The 20,174-nt window shown below is 43.2% G+C and overlaps 1 protein-coding gene and 1 gene segment (V, D, J or C); both read left to right on the plus strand.

The window, feature by feature from the left end:
* LOC144697342 (uncharacterized) overlaps positions 1-20,174 on the plus strand; it is a 427,355-nt gene that overhangs the window by 169,409 nt on the left and 237,772 nt on the right. The window lies entirely within an intron of this gene.
* Positions 18,928-19,849, plus strand: LOC144697876 (T cell receptor alpha variable 26-2-like). The segment is given in 2 exon segments: positions 18,928-18,979; positions 19,482-19,849. Coding segments are annotated over 2 exon segments (420 nt in total).

Below are 20,174 nucleotides of genomic sequence, written 5' to 3' on the forward strand. Positions count from 1 at the left end.
TTCGTACTTGACAGCGATAACTAAAAACGGTGTTCGTGGAGTAAGGTCTAACTACGCCTTTCTACTTTTCATTCAGGGCTTCGTCTGACTTGTGTCCTTGTTGGCTGGATGTTAAACATCCCATTGGTATTGTTCATTTCCCTACTGAATTCTCTGCCCACATGGGACACGGTTTCAGTGGGATGCACCAAACAAGGCGGGCAACATTTTTGAAGTGTCACGTAGGGAGGTCCAGACGTTGGAGCGTTCACTTGCAGATGGACAATAAGGATCAGAATTACCATCAACGCCCGAGGATACCGAGGATGTATGTTTTATTGTTAGTTAAACATCATTTGTATCATTTACTCTCTCTTCAAATGAAATAGATAAAAACGCAATATCTACAATATTTACAACCAAGTTCAGCTAAGTGCCTCACGTAGCAGTAAGGTCAATTTAAAAAATAGGACATTTCAGGAACTGATATCGAGTTTGACAGATTTGACAAACGAAATTTTCCCGAAGAAAGAGTAGGTGGCGCATCTGCCCAATTCGGTTTTTTCCTGCAAATAGAGGAGAGAAAGGACAATTAGTGAACGTCAGAAGAACAAATGAGGCAATTTTCCAAAGTGAAACCAAACATTTCTGTCTGTCTAATACAAAAAAAACCACAAAATGTAAAGTAGATGAAATGCGAAAAGAACTAAGAAATAGATATTAATCTATACGAGTAGAGGACAAGAAATCATTCAGGATTCAGATGCTGAACGTGGTGAACAAGCTGCTGATTGCCTTAAAGAGCTAAATAATCCGAGGTTGTGAACAGGGATGTGGAATGTAGAACACAAAAAGACAAGGATAAAGCTGCACTTATCATTGCTGAGAACGCAGTTCAAACACTTGGACCAGTCTTAGGACTCTTCTTGCGCTTGGTGTTAACCTCAAAATCAGAGTGTAGGACTGACTGAGAAAGATAAAGCAAGGCGAGGGATGATAATACAAATACTTGAGCTACTGGCGATCTTTTCACCATGAGAGGGAATGTTAAGATGTGGTCTGACATACTTATGTCCAATCCAGTAAGGTTTTAAAAGGTTAAAAAGGAATAGCGTTAATCCGGCTTTTCGCTCAGTGAGTAACTGGATGCCGTCATTTAAGGTTATCGAGGGTCGAATACTTATGTATTTTGAGCAATGCACTGTTAGAAGATATGATTGTCCATGAGAAACAGTGATGGAGGCAGAATTTATAAGTAATTTTTAAAGAGAAACTGGATAAATATTTGTCCTGTAAAAGGAAATTTAAGAAGACAAAACATGCAGACCACATGCAGATAATTAAGAACAAATGGATAACTCTTTCAGAGAGTCAGCACAAGGATAGTGGGCCGAATTGCCCCTCTTTGTGCTGGAAGACTCTATGATTCTAAGATGGCGAATGGCTCTTTTCAGTTAGAAAGACAACAGAGAACAAATCTTATGAAACGATTTAACCCGTTGATACACCGGAAGCAGAGAAATTCGTGAGCTGTGACAGTTCAAGTGGTCTCTGGTTTGAGAAAGTGCCAATCGCTCAGTGGCACCGTGAGTTACGTCAGACAATGACATCCCATAACAGTCCAATCGGTGCGCATGTCGCCCATCAGTCTCCCGCGGTACGAGGAGAATGTAAAGCTCTCCCCTCTCCTCCTCCTCCCCTCCCCATCATTGAGGGTCCTGGGCTCGGCAGCCAGCCTCACTCTGGAAATCAGACCCTGATTGATCCGCCTTTTGTCCACCCTCATCGTTACGAACAGAAACTCCTTCAAAGGCCTGTTTCCAGTTGAAGCCCGGTTGCTGTTGATAATGTCAGTTTATTTATCTCATCATTTTTTAAATAATGTCTTAATGCCGTTAAGTTTGTGAGTGACTTTTCTTTTGTTCACAGTGTTCAGTGTGAGGATCAGAGCTCCCACCCTGAGCAGGCGTTACCTCTGGAAGGCGAACGGATTGAACTGGATTATCGGCTCTCGGTTGGTACAGGCGGTACCGTTGCCTGGTACAAACACCGACAGAGGCTGCGAAATTTATCGCCTCTATTTACCAGGGGAATATGTCCAAAGGACGCTACACACCGTCCTTTGACCGAGTGAAGACGTTCAATACCATGTCTATAGTTAACACGGCGGCCCGGGCCTCAGAGTTTGTCACTGTGCGATGGGGACACAGTGAGACAAAAACGAATTCCGCTTTCCAATGTCTTGTTCACTGCCGTGTGTCCGCTGCACCGTTAACCTTTCCCGAACCCAGGACCTTTAGAAATGCTGGTAATATTCAGGAATGTTACGTTGCCATGTTTAAAATTAAAATTACAACATCCTATAGCTGGTGTTACAGCTACAGATTATCGAAACATATTAAGTAAACATTTCTATGCGTGGTTGTTCAACTTAAAAAATGAAAAGACGGGCAGAAAAATAACTCTTGCCCTCAGATACTTAGATCGATAGAGATGCGGGAGAAAGTTAGAAAAACAAGGAAATAAATATATAGACAGACAGTTGGATAAGTCGATAGATATACAGTGAGGCAGGCAGGCACACAGACAGAAAGGCAGGCGAATAGATTGAAAGATGAATAGTTATGTGGTTAGTAGGTAGATCGATAGATAGACAGATAGATAGATCGCTTATGTTGCTGAAATCCGCAAGCACTTCATTTACTTCTGCTTGCACACATCATTAAGTTAATGTTATTCTTGTTTTAGCAGCTGTTTTTGTCACTCGGAGGCATTTCAGATATCGATGTATCGGAGAACTTTCGGACGAGGACTCGTATTCTGGTACTGGCAATTCTGCAACTAAGCTCTCGAGTGTCTTGTCTTCACATACAGAGATGAGTTGGGAGAAGGTTTAAAGTATCTGTGAACCGTGAGGTAGCCTCCACCACTTTCACTGTTAACACGGTTCAGCTGCCAGACTCTACGTTATGTTACAGTGAAGTGAGATACCGTGAAACGAAGATCATTTATGAGCATATATGAACAAGGAGCATATATGAGAACTTACTGGGCATGGGGACTGAGGAGACAACAAGTCACGGGCTTCAGATGTGAGAAACACACAAGCCTTTAGAAATGTAATTTCGATGTGTAAAGTACACCATCTCAGTAATTTGATAGAATAAAATATTATTTCAGATGATTTAGAAGTTACAAGTTAATTAATTTCACAATTTCGCGCATAATCGGCGCTCATCGAACCAGAATATCTCTACATTCATTCGTGATGGAGTGGACTAGGAGCCTTTGATGGTAAAGTGTAGAGGGAGATTCACCCTTCAGTTCATCCTTGTTCTATCTGCCCTATAATTGTTTTTAGGACAGTGCAGAGATGTTATTCTGCATTTAACCCACGTGGCACTGACTCTAGATAAGAGTATTTGAGCAGTGTAGAAGGAGATTTATTTTATATCATAACCGTGGAGCACCTGTCCTGTCAGTGTTTGATAGGGTAGTGTGGAGGGAGAATTTCTCGGTGAGTAACCAATGATGTCTCTGAGTGATATGCTTGGCTGGTGAACAGCACGTACACACGCACACACACACACACACACACACACACGGGTACACACACAAACACAGAAATAGCAAAATACCCATCTCCAATAATTGATGGACCTATTCAAATTTGTGTCCGCCTTTGATGCTTAATGAATTGGTCAGCTGATTTATTTTTTTAACCAAATTGCAACCTAACCTTATAATGGTGGAATCATTAAGGAGAATGCAAATGAGCATATATTGTGTTAATTAATTGGGCACATAAGAAAACAGACAAATAATCGCACAATTGATGTAAAAGAGCAACGGCAGCGAATGGAAAAGAATAAATAGAGAAGTTATAGTAATAGTATAATCAAAGTAATAACATTCATTACAGTTTCACGTAATAATAATTTAGCAAATTCATGCAGCAGTATTCGGGTCGAAATTCGGAGTCATTCTTTTCCGCAGGATGGCGCTCCAGCATTTCACGTTTGGTCAAAATGTGCTGAAGCATCCGTTTACTGTGCCAAGGAGATAACAGGAAACATCTTTTTGTTCCGTGACACTTCACTTCATACAATGGTACATTCAGGGCAAGAGCTTGTACATAATTTACAGGTGTTATACCAAAGGAGGGTTAGACAATGAGCTCTGGGAATCATTGTATTTCATGGTCCAATGGCACCCGGTAGTCCGAAGAAGAGGACCAGCAATTTCTTCATCCAGATTGGTTCCTCAATGATTCATAAACAGATGTTAAGATATGATGATCATTTTGTGACGTAATGGAATTTTTGTTATTGGCCACAAGTCCACTACCTGGATTCCACGATACCTTTATTCCCAATAGGCTCAGATTGGCAAAGCTTCCTGACAAATCATTGTACATTCCCGCCTCTCCCTGTGTAAATAATATGTATGCCCTACAATATCGACTATATTTAGAAACAAGTATGAACATGTCGCTTTCTGAGATCCTCAGGATGTAATATGCGGTGGAGAAGTTGGGGTGAATCTTTGAACAATCTCCGAGAAGGAAGCGGAATTAGTTCCTTATTGTGAGCGCTGTACGTTGCACTATTTAGGGGCAAAATGTGGTGTGTAAAAGTATACTAATTCACGCTGGTGTTGTGCCCAACCAATTCTGTGTCTGTGTATGTGTGTGTATTTGCGTGTGTGAAAGTAAACCATGTACGCATGTGTTGCATTATGCATGTTTGCATAATTCGTATGTAGGTTAGAAGTGTGTACAAAGCACGAAACACATCATTCTGAATGTTTACAAATGCATGTTGCTGGTAATATCGCATTAGACCCTGCCTTATTTCATAGAGTGCAAGGAAATACTATTGTTTACGTCACACAAGATCCGTTTTCATTTATTATTGTAATTGAGCTTGTCTCTGTTTATGTAATACAACTCGCTGCCTCAGTTTTCCGTGAAGTAGAGAATGTGCACTTTTATATTAGCTTAGTTCCGATCTCTGTTATTGACTTATTAGATCTTGTACCTATTAGATTAAACCAGATCACCTTTTATGAGATTAGATCTTATTCTGTGATTAGGTGAGGGCACATTTTGGCTCTGTTCATCTTACAATTGACAATTGTTTAGCTCTTATCACACTAGGCTGTCCCATGTCGCTGTTTATGTTACACTGGGCCATTTCATTGTCACTCTGTGTTTCAGACCACCCGCACCCATCAACACTCTCTCGCCAAACAAATAAATATATGACTATGGGACTTTAAGCAGGAGTGGGCCGTTCAGCCCACAGAACTTGATCCACCATTCCATACGTTCATGGCTGAACTGTTTGTGGTCTCTATTCCATATTCCCGTCTGGCCCCTAACTCCCTTGCCTATCAAAAATCTGTCTAACGCATGGTATTAGCACAACATAACTCACCCTTGAATACATTTAATGACCAGCCTCCACTGCTTTCTAGGGAAGAAAATTCCATATACAAACAACCCTCTGAGAGAAGAACAAATCTCCTCATCTCCCCCTTAAAGGTAGGTCCCTTAATCCTAAACTCTGTCCCCTAGTTCTGGTCACTCCCACAAATGGAAACACCCTCCCGGTATCTACCCTGTCAAGACGCAGCACCAGCCTTCCCCCCCTCCCACCCCCCACCCCCCTCAGGCTCCTATATGTTTCACTAAGTTCACCTCTCATTCTTCTAAATTCCACTGGCTGTTGATCCAAACTATTCAAGATTTCTTCATAAAATAAGCCCTTCATTCCCAAACAACGATGAACTGATCGATGGCTTTCAGTGATAAGCATGACATTAGGGACCTGCGACTGCACAAATTTGATTCAGCGTTTCTCAAAAAGCACTTTATTCACCGAGAGAGACGGTTCGTGTGGCCTGAGGTCGCGAATATCGCTGTTTGCAACCATAAAGCAAGAGAGCAGATCAGTTGGTCACGGCGTGTATGCCCGGTCTCTGAAAGAGCAAGCCAGTTAGTTATAGTTACTTGTTCTTAATCAAATATCGCCATAGAATTTAAATTAACTTTTGAAACTTGTTATTGAATGTGCGTCCAGCAGCCTTTCATGCAGCAGAAGCCAGATCATAATTCAATGCTCAAAAATCCCACTTCCCGTCCCACCAAATACTTTGTTTTAAGTGTTAAGAGTAACGTTAGTGGAACTTGTGTCTGTGAAGTGGCAGGAATAAAACAAGAAAGAAAGAAAGAAAAAAGAAAGACAGACAGAAGAAAGAAAGACAGACAGAAGAAAGAAAGAAAGAAAGAAAGAAAGAAAGACAGAAAGACAGAAAGAAAGAAAGAAAGAAAGAAAGAAAGAAAGAAAGAAAGAAAGAAAGAAAGAAAGAAAGAAAGAAAGAAAGAAAGAAAGAAAGAAAGAAAGAAAGAAAGAAAGAAAGAAAGAAAGAAGGAAAAAAAGAAAGAATGAAAGAAAGAAAGGAAGATAGATAGATAGGCAAAGAAAATTAGAAAAAAAAACGACCTCAGGATTTCCTAAGGTGTTTTCCTGCCAATCAAGTGTTTCCCCCAGTGTAATGTGGGAAACACGTCAGCAAATGCGCACAGAGCAATATTTCACAAATGTAATTGGAGAAATAATCAGATCGCTGTTTTCAATGGTGTTAAATGAGGGACAATTATTATAGGAACCTGGGGAAAGCTCTTCCTACTCCTTTTTGAAATTGCGACCATGGGATGTTCACATTCCACATGAGAGGGCAGATACTCACAGTGGTTTAGTGCCTCAAACAGGAAGGCAGCAATTGCGATAGTTCAGTGTTCATTCTGGGCCAAAGGGACACTGTCAGCACTGGAGTATGAGGCTGACATCTCTCAAGCAAAGGAGCTACAGCCTAGGACTTTCTGGTTCTGGAGAAAGAGAAAGAGAGAGAGAGAGCGAAGGAGAGAGAGAGAGAAAGAGAGGAGAGCTGCTACATAGTGAACCACTATGATGAAAGTGAATTAACGAGAGAACGTTTTACCGTGTTTAAAACAACCAGTGACGGTGGTGAAGGGGCACATCAGCACCTTCTTCAGCTCCTCCCGGAACCTTTTCTGGGCCACAGCATAGATGAAGACGTTGTTGCAGGAACTGACTAACTGGAGCATGTTGGCTGTCTCCTGGAGGATGTACCGCGGGTCATTGAAATCCAGGCTGGTCAGGTAGCCCTCGCCTGTAATCCGAATGTAGAGGAAATGTTCAACAAAGGTGACCCACAGGAGGAGGAAGCTGAGGGAGATGGCGAAAAGCAGGATAATGGACAGCTTGCGGTTAGCCATCTCCTGATCTCCGTGACTCTCGGCGCCCCGGAGCCTCCTGCGGGCTCTGCTGGCCGCTAAGATGTGCCTTACGGTCAGAGCATTGAGCAGCAGAATGAGGAAGAACTGGAGGAAAGGAGTTAAGATGTGGTCCAGCGAGTCGTAGACCTGCCAGGCGGTCAAAGCGGTAGGCTTAACCGTACAGAACCAGGGCACCTCATCCTGGGTGTACAAAGGCCGGTAGGTGAAGTAGCAAGGGATGTTCCTCACGCAGCTCAGGGCACTGACCAGCCCTATAACCAGCAACGCAGTTTTCTCAGTGCAGAATCTGGTCTTCAGGCTCTGACAGCAGATGGCCACGAAACGGTCGATGGTGAAGGCGACCGTCAGCCAGACTGAGCAATCCCGGGTGGCAAAAACCAGCATGGCACTGAGTGCGCATGCGGGAGTGGTGGACAGGACACTGCCCTGAAAGTAGATCCGGCCGATCCGATTGATGATGACGGCGGTGATGATGACCAGGAAATCGCTCACTGCTATCGCCACCAGGTAGTAGGTGTTAATTAATTCCTAAAACCACATTAACAATGTGGACGGTCCAGTGGGAACTCATTATACCATAACTATTACATTATTCTAGGGATCGCATTGTACCTGTGTTATCATTAAAAGTATTTTATATTACAATTGATCTAATATATAAGATAACACTGTAATTATTCACTTTCTGATACATTGATAGGATCAGGGAATGCAGGTCAGTACATTCAGAGAGTCGATGATCCCGCGCAACACTCAAAACGCTGGATTGCATTTGACTGGATTAGAAAAAAACTCAATGCTCAACTATATAACAGGTTAATGTCCAGGCAAAGCCAAACACTGCAATTCATATCTCAGCATTCTAATAAAAGGCATTTCTCTAAATGTGCAGCATAATAAATTGAATAATATTTTGTAATGCCCCATAACGCTAGCACAAATAGAGCAGCATAATCGACCATAACACAGTATAATATCATCCAGAGCACCTATATACGCTGGAGCTCGGTTTCAGATCCTAACATTCAGACCCTGAAAGTGAAGAGACCAAACGTCTGGAGATTTACATCGACACAAACATTTATTCGGGATCCATCGCTTACCAGGGGTACCAATAAGAGCGAGAATTGGATAGAAAACAGCGAAGAAGAGGCCTTTCGCTGGGCAGTGCATCGTCTCTCAGAAACTCAAGGAATTGTCGCAGCTGTGCAAAAAAGCATCCCTCCTTTAATCTAAATGAGAGTCTCCAGAAGGACAGTTAAGAAACAATCTGCACCTCAGTTACAGATCAGTGAACAAACAGATTGACTCACGGTTTCTTCCAATCGTTGCCACGTGCCCCATTATATCGTGCTTTTCGGTGTCAGATTAGTCCGTGTATTTTTTTACGTTTTTTAAATGCTTTAACGTTCCCTAAATATTTTAAGAGATATACAGCTGAACTGGTTGAAATCACTGTTAACGTTTAACAACAATTCTTCTCCCACTGTCACACACAGTCATCACGAAATAGGATTTCAAAGGAATAAGAATTGATTAAATAAGAAATAAGAATTAATCAAATAAGAAATAGGAACAGGAGTAGACCATTCGGCCCCCCGAACCTGCTCCGCTATTCAATAAGATCATGGCTGATCTTCTTGTGTTTTCCTTTCCACGTTCCCATCTAACCCTGATAACCGTTGATCCCCTTGCCTAACAAAAATCTATCTACCTCTGCTTTAAAAATATTCGACTGGCCCGCCTCCACTGCCTTCCAAGGCAGAGTTCCAAGGTCGTACAACCCTCTGAGAGAAGAAAATTCTCCTCATCTCTGTCCTAAAATGGCGAACACTAATTTTGATGCAGTCCCCCCTAGTTCTGGACTCACCCAGAATAGGAAACATTTTTTCGACATCCACCTTGTCAAGGCTGTTCAGGATCTTGAATACTTTAATCAAATCACCCCTCACTCTTCTAAACTCCTGTGGCAATAAATCCAGTCTGTCCAACCTTTCCTCATAAGCCAACCCACTCATTCCAGGTATCAATCTGGTAAATATCCTTTCAACCACCCCTCATGCATTTACATCCTCCCTTAAATAAGGAGACCAAAACAGCACACAGTATTCGAGGTGCGGCCTCGCCAATGCCCTGTATAACTGAAACATAACATCCTTACTTTTATGTTTAATCCCTTTCGTAATAAAGAAAACATTCCATTAGCCTTCTTAAGTACTTGCTCTACCTGCAAACTAACTTCTTGTGACTCATGTACTCGAACACCTAGATCCCTCCGCCCATCAGGATTATGCAGTCATTTAAGTAATACTATGCTTTTTTGTTCTCCCTGCCAAAGTAAACAACTTCACGTTTTCTCACATTAAACTCCATTTGCCAGGTCAATGCCCACTCACTCAACCGATCTATATCCATCTGTAACTTCCTCATGTCCTCATCGCAACATACTTTCCTACCTATCTTAGTGTCACCTTCAAATTTAGCTAGCATGCCTTCAAGCACATCATCTAAGTCATTGATGTAAATCGTATAAAAATGAGGCCCCATACAGACCCCTGTGGGACTCCTCTCGTCACATCCTGCCAATCCGAAAAAGAGCCATTTATGCACACTCTCTGCTGTCCGCCAGCCAGCCAGATAGCTGAAGCTAACACGATCATAACCCCCTTGACTTAACAAGCATTGGAAGTGAACGGTTGTTTCGGGCCACAAAGAGCAAGAGAATAGAATTTCGACTAACATAGTGGATTATATATTTTTTACTTTTTACTGAAAATAGCTGCCATTCTGAGTTTTCCGTTTTATTTTCCCAGAGAACACTGGGTCGTCAAACGTCTTCATTTGGAGGATGTGTGTAAACAAAACATGGAGGAGAAGGCGGGTGAAAGTTAATGAACCTCGTTGAAATTAGGGGCAAGCTGCTCTGTGCTCACTCTTCCGTTGTTCGCTCAGGGAAAAAGAGTTGTTTCGGGTCTCTGCTCAAATGCCTTTTGCGGATTGTTGCAAATCCTATCGGCTGCTTTGCAGGCGCAGTGCGCCATTGTCCAGGCGTGAGACCCAGTCAAATAACTAACATCATCAAAGTGATTCTAGAAGTTGAGACAGTTCCAGGAATTCACACACAGATTCAGAGAATCACAGAATCACAGAGTACAGAAAAGGCCCTTCGGCCCATCGAGTCTGCACCGACACGTGAGAAACACCTGACCTACCTACCTAATCCCATTTACCAGCACTTGGCCCATAGCCTTGAAGGTTATGACGTGCCAAGTGCTCACCCAGGTACTTTTTAAAAGATGTGAGGCAACCCGCCTCCACCACCTTCCCAGGCAGCGCATTCCAGACCGTCATCACCCTCTGGGTAAAAGAGTTTTTCCTCACACCCCACTAAACCTCCTGCCCCTCACCTTGAACTTATGTCCCCTTGTAACTGACTCTTCAACTAAGGGGAACAGCTGCTCCCTATTACAATGTTCAATATGTTACATATACGAGCAATGGCAGCGAGAAAATCCAGCCTGCCCGACACACCTTAAAGAGTTAATGGACTAATTCGCAGGGCAGTCGTTGTTGAAAAGTAGAAACGCGGTAGCTAATATATACACAATAAGCTCCCACAAAAAAGCAACGTGATAAGCTGTTTCTGTAACGTAGGTTGAAACATTAGAATAGGCCCAGGAAACTTGGGAGAAACCCGCTATCATTTTCCAAAATAGAGGTCTAGGATTTTTTTATCTAAGAAAGTCGCGGACCCTCGGTTTAACTCAAGAATCAGCCTGTATGATGGACTGAACTCTCTGGAGTGAAAATTGAATCCATACCCTTATAATTCAGATGCAGCAGTCAGGCCCACTGAGCAGCGGATAGCACTGACAGAGCAGCCGATGGCACTGACAAAGCAGGGCATGTTCCTTTGACCTGGAGAGAACGCCTGTGCCAGTTTTATATCACCGTGGTTTTTGTACAGCGACAGATGAGTTTGAAACAATTCTGACACCCGACCAACAGAAAGATACCTCAGGTACTGAAGCAGTCCATGTCCAAATGCAGCAAGACCAGGTTTGGGCTGATAAACGGCAAGTAACATTCACGCCACACAGGTACCAGGCAGTGACCATCTCCAACAAGAGAGAATCTAACCATCACCCCTTGACGTCCAATGGCATTGCCATCCCTGAATCCTCCACGATCAATATCCTGGGTGTTATCATTGATCAGAAACTGAACTGGACTAGCCACATGAATGCTACGCCTACAAGAGCAGGTCAGAAGCTAGGAGTCGTGTGACGAATAACTCACCTCCTGACTCACTAAAGCCTGCCTACTATCTACAAGGAACAAGTCACGGGGTTGGTGGAATAATCTCCGCTTGTCTGATTGAGTGCATCTCCAGCAACACTCAAGGAGCTTGACATGGTCCATGATCAAACAGCCAACTTGTTTGGCACCCCATCCACAAACAGTCACTCCCTCCACCACCGATGAACTTTGGCAGCAGTGTGTATCATCTACAAGATGCACTGCAGCAACCCAACCTGGCACATTCGAAACTCACGACCACGACTAGCAAGAAGGGTAAGAGCAGCAGAAACATGGGAATACCACCACCAAGAATCAATCCTCCAAGCCACTCAGTATCCTGATTTGGAAAATTACCACCGTTCTTTCACTGTCGCTGCGTCAAAATCCTGGAGCCGCATCTGTACTTGCACTGTGGGTGTACCGACACCACAGGGACTGCAGTGATTCAAGAAGGCAGCTCACCACCCCCTTCTCAAGGTCAATTAGGGGTGGGCATAAAATGCTGGCCCAGCCAGGGAAGCCCACATCCCTTAAAAAAAATTTTTTTTTAAAGTTCAGTGGAATGTGTGCACAGACTTAACCTCTCCTCATGGGACATGCACCTCATCCGAGGAATTAATGTGGTCAACCTTTGTCGTATCCTCTCGAAGGCAAATACGTCGTTTCTTAGGTTAGAAGACCAAAACTGTACACAGGACCCGAGGAAATCTCACCAAAACTTTATACAATTTCTGTAAGGCTTCTAAACTCTTATACTCTAATCGCTTTTTAAAATGGCTAACATATCATTTGAACTCCTAACTGCGTACTGTGCCAGCATTTTAGCTTTCCGTGATCTATAAGTAATATCCTCCCCCCACCCGTGCTACCGGCCCACCCCCCCACCCCCCACCCCACCCCTGCGCCAACATCACCACCAGGTGCAGAATTTTACACTTAGTCCGTCTTCTATACTACTTCCACACATTTAACCGGCCTGCATTCCTTTACAGAATCTTAGGGTCCTCCTGAGAGCTATCTTTTCTATTAACCTTGTGGCACCGGCGAACTGGGGTCATTGCATTCAGCGTCCACCTGGTGGCAGTAGGATCTTGCCTTCCTTTCTTTTACAGCAGGCTTTGTTAAAAATGCATTAGACGATGCCACTGCTTTTAAAGGGTGTCCTCTCTTAGTTTTTAATGCACTAGACCATGCCTCTGATCATTTAAAACCAGGTCATGTTTCTGTTTATATTGGACTAAGTGGTATTTTATTGCAGCATGAGAATCGTCCCCTGCTCATATCACACTAGGTCCTGCTTTATTTAATACTGCACTAGGCTATAGCTCTGTTAGTTTGCATCCTGTCTTTGTTTGTTGTAAACTACGAAATGCCCCTTCGCATATTATTCCACGCCTTATCTCAGTTATCATTACACTAGCTTCTCTGTCGTTCCATAGTACCCGGGATATTTATCTGATTTCATATCACACTTGATCATGTTTCTGACACAATATCCCAGAACACCATGCCATTGTTCTATCTCCTACAGACTCGGCCTCAATTAATGCTGCAATGCGCACATATATTTCCATGTTGCACTTGACCATGCTTCTGTTTTTTGTATTGCACCGGGCCCTGGTTCCGTTGTTGCTGCACGAGATCACATAATATTCTATTTTGCACTGGACTCGTATCTAGCGTCTCTGCACCCGCGTCTATATCTTCTCCTTCTACTCTATAACATTTGTCAGGCCATCTCTCAATTGTTACTCCACTCGACCATGTGTCTGTTTGCTTTCGGTCGGAACCGGCGTCAGTTTATTATTGCCGTTCAACATATCCCTTCTGACATTACAGTCGGCCAGATTTTATATATTAATGAATTAAATTACGCTTCAGCTATATTACACTGGGGGCTGATTCAGTTACTCGTGCACGGCCATGTCTCGGTTTATATGCCAGTAGACCCCGTTCCTGTTTATATTACGCAAGAACATGACACATCGTATATTACCCTGGGCACTGTATTCATCTTTATTGGACTGGATAAAGTCACTGTTTACAATCATTGAGGGCCTGCCCAGTTACTGCTACTCTAGACGTTGTCTTTGTTCATATTACACAAGCTCCCAGCCCTGGTTATATTGCAGTAAATGCTGTTCTGCATATTGCATTACACCGTTCAACTGTTTAAGTTGCACTAATTCTATCTCAGTTATTGGTGTACGAATATTATCTCTGTTCATATTACAAAAAACTCTGACACAGATATTAATGCATAAGAATGTGTGTTTAAGCTTCTTAAAGATTCGGCCTTTCCTCTGTTTTACGACAGTAGAGCATGTCGCCATTTATATTATGCTGGACTATGCCTAAGCAATTATTGCATTAGATGACCTTTCTTTGGTAGCACTAAACCACGTGACTCTTTCTGTTATGCATAGTGCTTTTTCTATGCTCTTGCTTCAAACCACGTGGCTGCTTATATTGCGCAAGACCCTATCTCAGTTTTCACAGCAAAAGCCAATGCCATTACTTACATTAAAATAGACGTGTATCCTTCTAATATTAGGATAGGCCTGTGTCAGCTATTACCGCGGTAGACCATTGCTATCTTTATTTTACACTAGACCTTCTATCAGTTAGTACTGCATTGAATAAGTTATTACTTTATGTTAGGCCAGGATTGGTCAGTGGTTAAACTTCAAAGAACAAAGAAAAGTGCAGCACACGAACAGGCCCTTCGGCCCTCCAAGCCTGCGCCGATCATATTGCCCGTCAACTAAAACATTTTGCACTTCCGGGGTCCGTATCCTCTATTCCCATCCTATCCATGCGTTTGTCAAGCTGCCTCTTAAACTCCACTATAGCACCTGCTTCCACCACCTCCTCTGGCAGCGAATTCCAGACACTCACTACCCTCTGCGTAAAAAACTTGCCCCGCACATCATCTTTATAGTGTTCTCCTTTCACCTTAAATCTATGTCCCCTAGTAATTGACTCTTCCACCCTGGGAAAAAGCTTCTGACTATCTACTCTGTCCTTGCCACTCATAATTTTGTAAACTTGGTTGTGGAGTTATATCAGCACTAAACTTGGTTGTATCACTGGTTGTGCAGTTATATCAGCACTAAATCGTGTCTTCGCTTAAATTACACGAGATGATTTTTCAGTTTTTACTCCGGTATACCATGCTTACCTCACAATGCACTGAGTTAGTACTTACCTAGAATATGTTTCTGTTTAAAATATCTGAAACATTGCTTTCAATTATATTACACAAGGTCTGCCTCAGTTATTGCAGTACGACACTAAACATTTATTTACAATTCTCTGGATTGTGTGCCTGTTTACATTGTGGGTTTTGTGGCATCTAGTACTCCACTAGAATGACGTGAACACGCACTCATGTGATCTTTGCTATCCCAACCGGTCTGGGGCTAACTGCGTTTGTTTCTTGCATACGTCTATCCCCTGGTCATTTCTGCTGTTTGTAACTGAGCAACTTTCGGGATATCATTGGGGCGATCGTGTGCCAAGGTAACAAACCTCGACTTGGTCACGTGCTCGTCAAGACTTTGACATTCGAGTCCGGAATATCTTGCCAGCACTTTAGAGGTGACGTCTGTTCAGCTGTTCACCTTTGTAATAGGTATACTGGAACATGTGAGCCCCGTGTTGATGTGAATTATCATTCTTCCCCCTGTAATCTGTAAATCTTAAAACGTCTTCCTTTCTCTAGTGTGAATTTTCCGGCCCTTATAATAGTTAGACTGCAATTGAGGTTCCCTCCGTGGGCTGGGATACTCCTAATCAGCAAGTGTGTTAACTGATATTTTCGATATTACTTTACAGGTAAAATCCAAGGGAATTCGGTAACGCAGATTCAACATGAGTCGAAGGTACATGAGGGAGATAATCCGCAATTGAACTGTAATTACAACTCCCGTTCTGATGATCCGGGTTGCTACTGGTACCGGCTGTACCCGAGCCAGGCACCCCAGTTTCTAATGTACCGTGACAACACCCGGCGCACAGATGCCGAGTTTGCGAATGGAAAATTCGATGCTCGTCATTTCCGCCAACATCAAGTTTTTCCTTTGTCAATTTCTGCAGCGGAGCCTATAGACAGTGCCATCTATTTCTGCGGATTTTTTGTGTTTCAAAACCGCTCTGCTGCGTACAAAAATATCGTGATACGATAAAAAAAAATGCTGGAGAGATAAGCAAAGGCATCTGCCACGTAGCGACTCTTCAAAAATAAAAATTGCCATTGAGAAAATGATGGAAAAAACACATTTTTCATGTTCTAACACAATGGTGTCGAGGATTACGGATATCAGTTAGCTCGAGTGAATCGAGAAACTATTTGTTTCCTTGGAACAGAGAACCTACGGGGAATTTTAATTGAGGTGACCAAATTTATGAGATTTTTCTTATTAAGTACATGAGGATAAATCGTTTCTTCTGGCAGGAGGGTAGACAATCATATGGTATCGATTAAAGATAATTAGCAATAATTCGCCCGGGGCGGGCGGGGACGAGGAGTGGATGTGGGGATTTATGATTTGTTTCAAGGCGAGTTATTGTGATCTTGAAAGCCCTGCCTGAAAGAGTGGTGGAAGCAGATACAATATTAAGTAATTGGGTAAATGTTTCAAAATGAAAACATGCAGGTGTACGGAAAAAGAAAATAGACTTGGATTTATGGGATAACTCCTGCAGACTTCAAGCACATGCACGCTTAGCCGAATGACCTCTTTATCTCTTAATCCTACAAACAACAGCCAATTCTCACTCCGGCATAAACAGCTGTTCCTTTTGTTGTCACTCGGCCAAAATCCTGAAACTGCCTCCAGAATTGCACGGCAGGAGTACCTTCTCCACACACACTCTGGCGGTTGGAGGAGAAGGCTCATCATAACGTTCTTATGTGAAGCTAGGGATGGCAATAAATGCCGGTCTTGCCATCATCGCCCATACCTGGACAACGGCTAGAACAACACTAGGAAAAGCTGATGGCCCCTTGTGACAATCATCGTGTGATTTCTTCCTCAGTGTCTACCATTCACCCTTCCCTTCAGTATTTGTGCCTCTTCCGTCTATTTCAGTCCTGTTATTCCCTCTCCGAGTTTCTTTCGTTCACTATTTTCCTATTGCAACACGAAGAATGTACAATTGTTCTTTAAATAGCCCCATTCTTTCCTTTGCTGATCATGAGGTCTGAGGAGGGGAGGGAGGGGCGAATTGCGAAACACAAACCCCGTCCAGAATAGTTCCCCCCAGCCCCCAAACACTGCCAGCTCCTCCTTCCACCTACTGAGTGGCATTCTGAATGATGCGACTAGGCGGTGTAGGAGGAAGTAGAGAAACTATATATGGCCAGTCAGCACTCGTGTCAAAATGCGAATACCCAGTTAACTCATTAGCTACTTCTTATTGGAAAAGAATTACACGATGTACTTACTCCGGCCCCCGCCCCCCTACTCCCCTTCCGTTATCGGTCTCTGTACAGCAGTTTCTTAATTTAACAGATTGCAACAGTAAATATAGCTGCTATTCGAAGAGATTGTTACTGAGGATATAATGAGGCTCATGTCGCATTGTCACCTGGTTATATTGTGGCTGGTGTTCGGTAGGTGCAGCCATATCATTTTATTCGTTTGCAGTAATGTGATGTAAACAGCTTTTTTTTTTAATTGGGAAGGAAATGCCAATTGAGAATGGTATAATGTTGAGGATCGGTTTCCTATGGTTCTGCTTCATTCTCTGCCAATCTGTAACTATTCAAGTCGGGAAATCTTCTACAGGAGCGGAAATAAAGATCCCCACCCGACTGCACTGCTGCTGCAACCAATTCCGAACAGGCAACATCGGCAGAAATTTCTGCAGTAATGTCGGGCAGGTAAGGCGGATCAGAACGAGTTTAGTGAACTGAGCCTGCGGGCGCTGGTGCCACAAGGCTTGTTTCCATCATTTCCAGTTCGGAACAGCGAGGAACATGTGGCAACGGCGCCCACTGGCGGTGACACAGGGAACGTTACACTGTCCGGAACATCGGTAAAGCATAAGTTCATCAATTGGGCTGTTTCCAGCGGCCTTTTATTGAGAGATGTGTTTCAAATAATTCACCTATATAAATAGGCGCGATGGAATAATGAGTGAGTTAAAAAGAAAATGAATTTTGGCTTATTTCGGAATCTCTTTCTTTCTGTCTTTCTCTCTTTGCATTTGGCACTCGTCATTTCTCACTTTCTTTAACTTCCCCTTCCGTACTACTCTAATTTTCTGTTCCTTACACGGCATCCTCAAGAGAAAATTCGTAAAATGGGTTCCAGGATTTTGACACAGCGACACTAAAGGAACGGCAAAATCAGGATGGTGTGTAGGGCTTAAAGGGGAACTTGCAGTTTGTGGTGTTCTCATGCGCCTGCTGTCCTAGGCGGAAGCGATTGAGGGTTTGGAAGGTGCTGTCGAAGGAGGCTTGACGAGTTCCTTTAATCACATAATTTTAAATGCAGGCATAAATTTCCAGTGGAAACCAATGGTTCTGATGGTTAAATGGTAAGTTACTGTGAACAGGGTTATTTTTAAAATAAAATGCTGTAAATATTTCTACTCATCAACTCACCCCAAGATCACTGAGCCGTGAGCTGTCAGCACACTCTCATTCTACTCAAATCCATTAAACAGCAATCCCCTACCCTCCATTATATAATTCATGTGAAATGTGGCGTATTATTTACCGCATTGTTCGTATTCAAATTCCACTAGACGCCCGTATCGGCTGCGGGGAGTTCTCATACTCAGAGAGCAGCACCTTTAATTGGGGGTTCCAGCTCTGATACTAGAACAACATTAGCAGTTTTTCTTCTCTATTTCTGCCTTACAGATTGAACCTGTTAAAGGGCTAACATTCTGCTTAACCCCTGCAAATTAGCTGTGACGAGGTGAGCAAATTCACTTATAGAGATTGGCAGATTTATAATTACCAATGACATAAATGGATGTGGGGATAGTGTGGGCAAAAGGCATTGAAGTAGATGATCAACCATGATCATATTGAATGGCAGAGCAGGCTCGATGGCCTGAATGGTCTGCTCCTGCTCCGATGTCCCCATGTTCCTCGCGCCGATAACATGAATTGGAGATCAAAGGGGATGTGAGCTGATTGGTTGAATTGAAGGATAAAGGACTTTTAAACTGATTGGCTGTCACCTGATGACGCGGTTAGCAATGAACCAATCAGCAGAGACTCTGAGGTCTCCTCCCAATTCTTGACTAAAACAATTTCAGCTTCAACCCGTTCTGCTCAAATCCGCCGCGAGCTCTCTGCAAACATGTCTCCTGTTACTTTGTATTTATTCCTCACAGCTGCAGCTCTGTTAACCGGTAAGTTCACAAGTCGCCCAACTCTGTGTTTCGCATCTTTGTCAGGCACTTCATTTAATCGGACAATTCGCTCAACACATGGGGAGAAATGAACTGATCCCGAATGAGAAAAATCATCCGGATCCACCTTGTCAAACACGGAGGTAGGCGAACTTCCCCGAGGGAATGAGAGCAGAAGAGTTGGACTGGGACTCCAGTACCCTCTGGAGCTAGCGGGGGACTTTGACAAACCCGAGACTTCCAAATCCACAGACCGTTTTCAGTTTTCATTTCAGAACACAGCAAATGAAAGGGAGAAGTTGATCTTAGAAGGTGCTGAATGTGCATTAAAGGATGTTTTACTCAGTCGATCTTCCCGATACAGCCCCTGAGCTGCAGGAATTATAGTTATGATTAACTGTCCTGACTTATTTCTCGGGTAACTGCTGGGGGTGTTGTACCGTTTCTGGGGGAATGACAGTGAAGTGACATTGTGTAATTTTATGTCTCTGGGCTCTTACAGTACATTGTGGAGGAGACTCCGTTTCACAGACACCGTTTGCAGTCACAGTGAATGAAGGAGACGATGTTCAGTTGTTCTATAATTATACAGCTAAAAGCACCAGCGATCCCTCTCTGTTCTGGTACCGTCAGTATCCCAGCGGATCAATGGAGTATCTGCTGTGGAGAAGCAGATACAGTGGGAACACAGAAAGAGTTGCGGGAAACCGTTTTTCAGCGGAGCTTGATTATGTGAATCGCACCGTCCCGCTGATACTGTCTAAAACAGAGCTGAGAGACTCCGCGGTGTATTACTGCGCACTGAGACCCACAGAGACACAGAACTGGGTTGAACTGGTGCAAAAACTGTCAGAGCGACACCCAACATAACCGTGTGTCAAGCAAACATGATAACATTTTGATTGGGGCTGAGTTTGAACTGATTCTTGAATCTTCGATATCTCGTAGTTTTAATTCTAGCCTATACTTTAACTCGTCATGCACATATGATTAAATATATTAATGCAGATATTTTGGGGAAAACATTGAGTATTTATATATCGCCTTTTGTGATAACCCAAAGTCATGTGATCTATCACGTCCACCTGAGACGGCAGAAGGTTCTCTCGATTTGCCGTCTCACCCGAAATCCGGTCCTTCTGACGGTGCATCATTCCCTGAGGACTGCATTGGGGTATCAGTATTGATCCTGGAC

Source organism: Cetorhinus maximus, chromosome 23 (assembly GCF_964194155.1).
Source record: "Cetorhinus maximus chromosome 23, sCetMax3.hap1.1, whole genome shotgun sequence".
Classification (NCBI taxonomy): domain Eukaryota; kingdom Metazoa; phylum Chordata; class Chondrichthyes; order Lamniformes; family Cetorhinidae; genus Cetorhinus; species Cetorhinus maximus.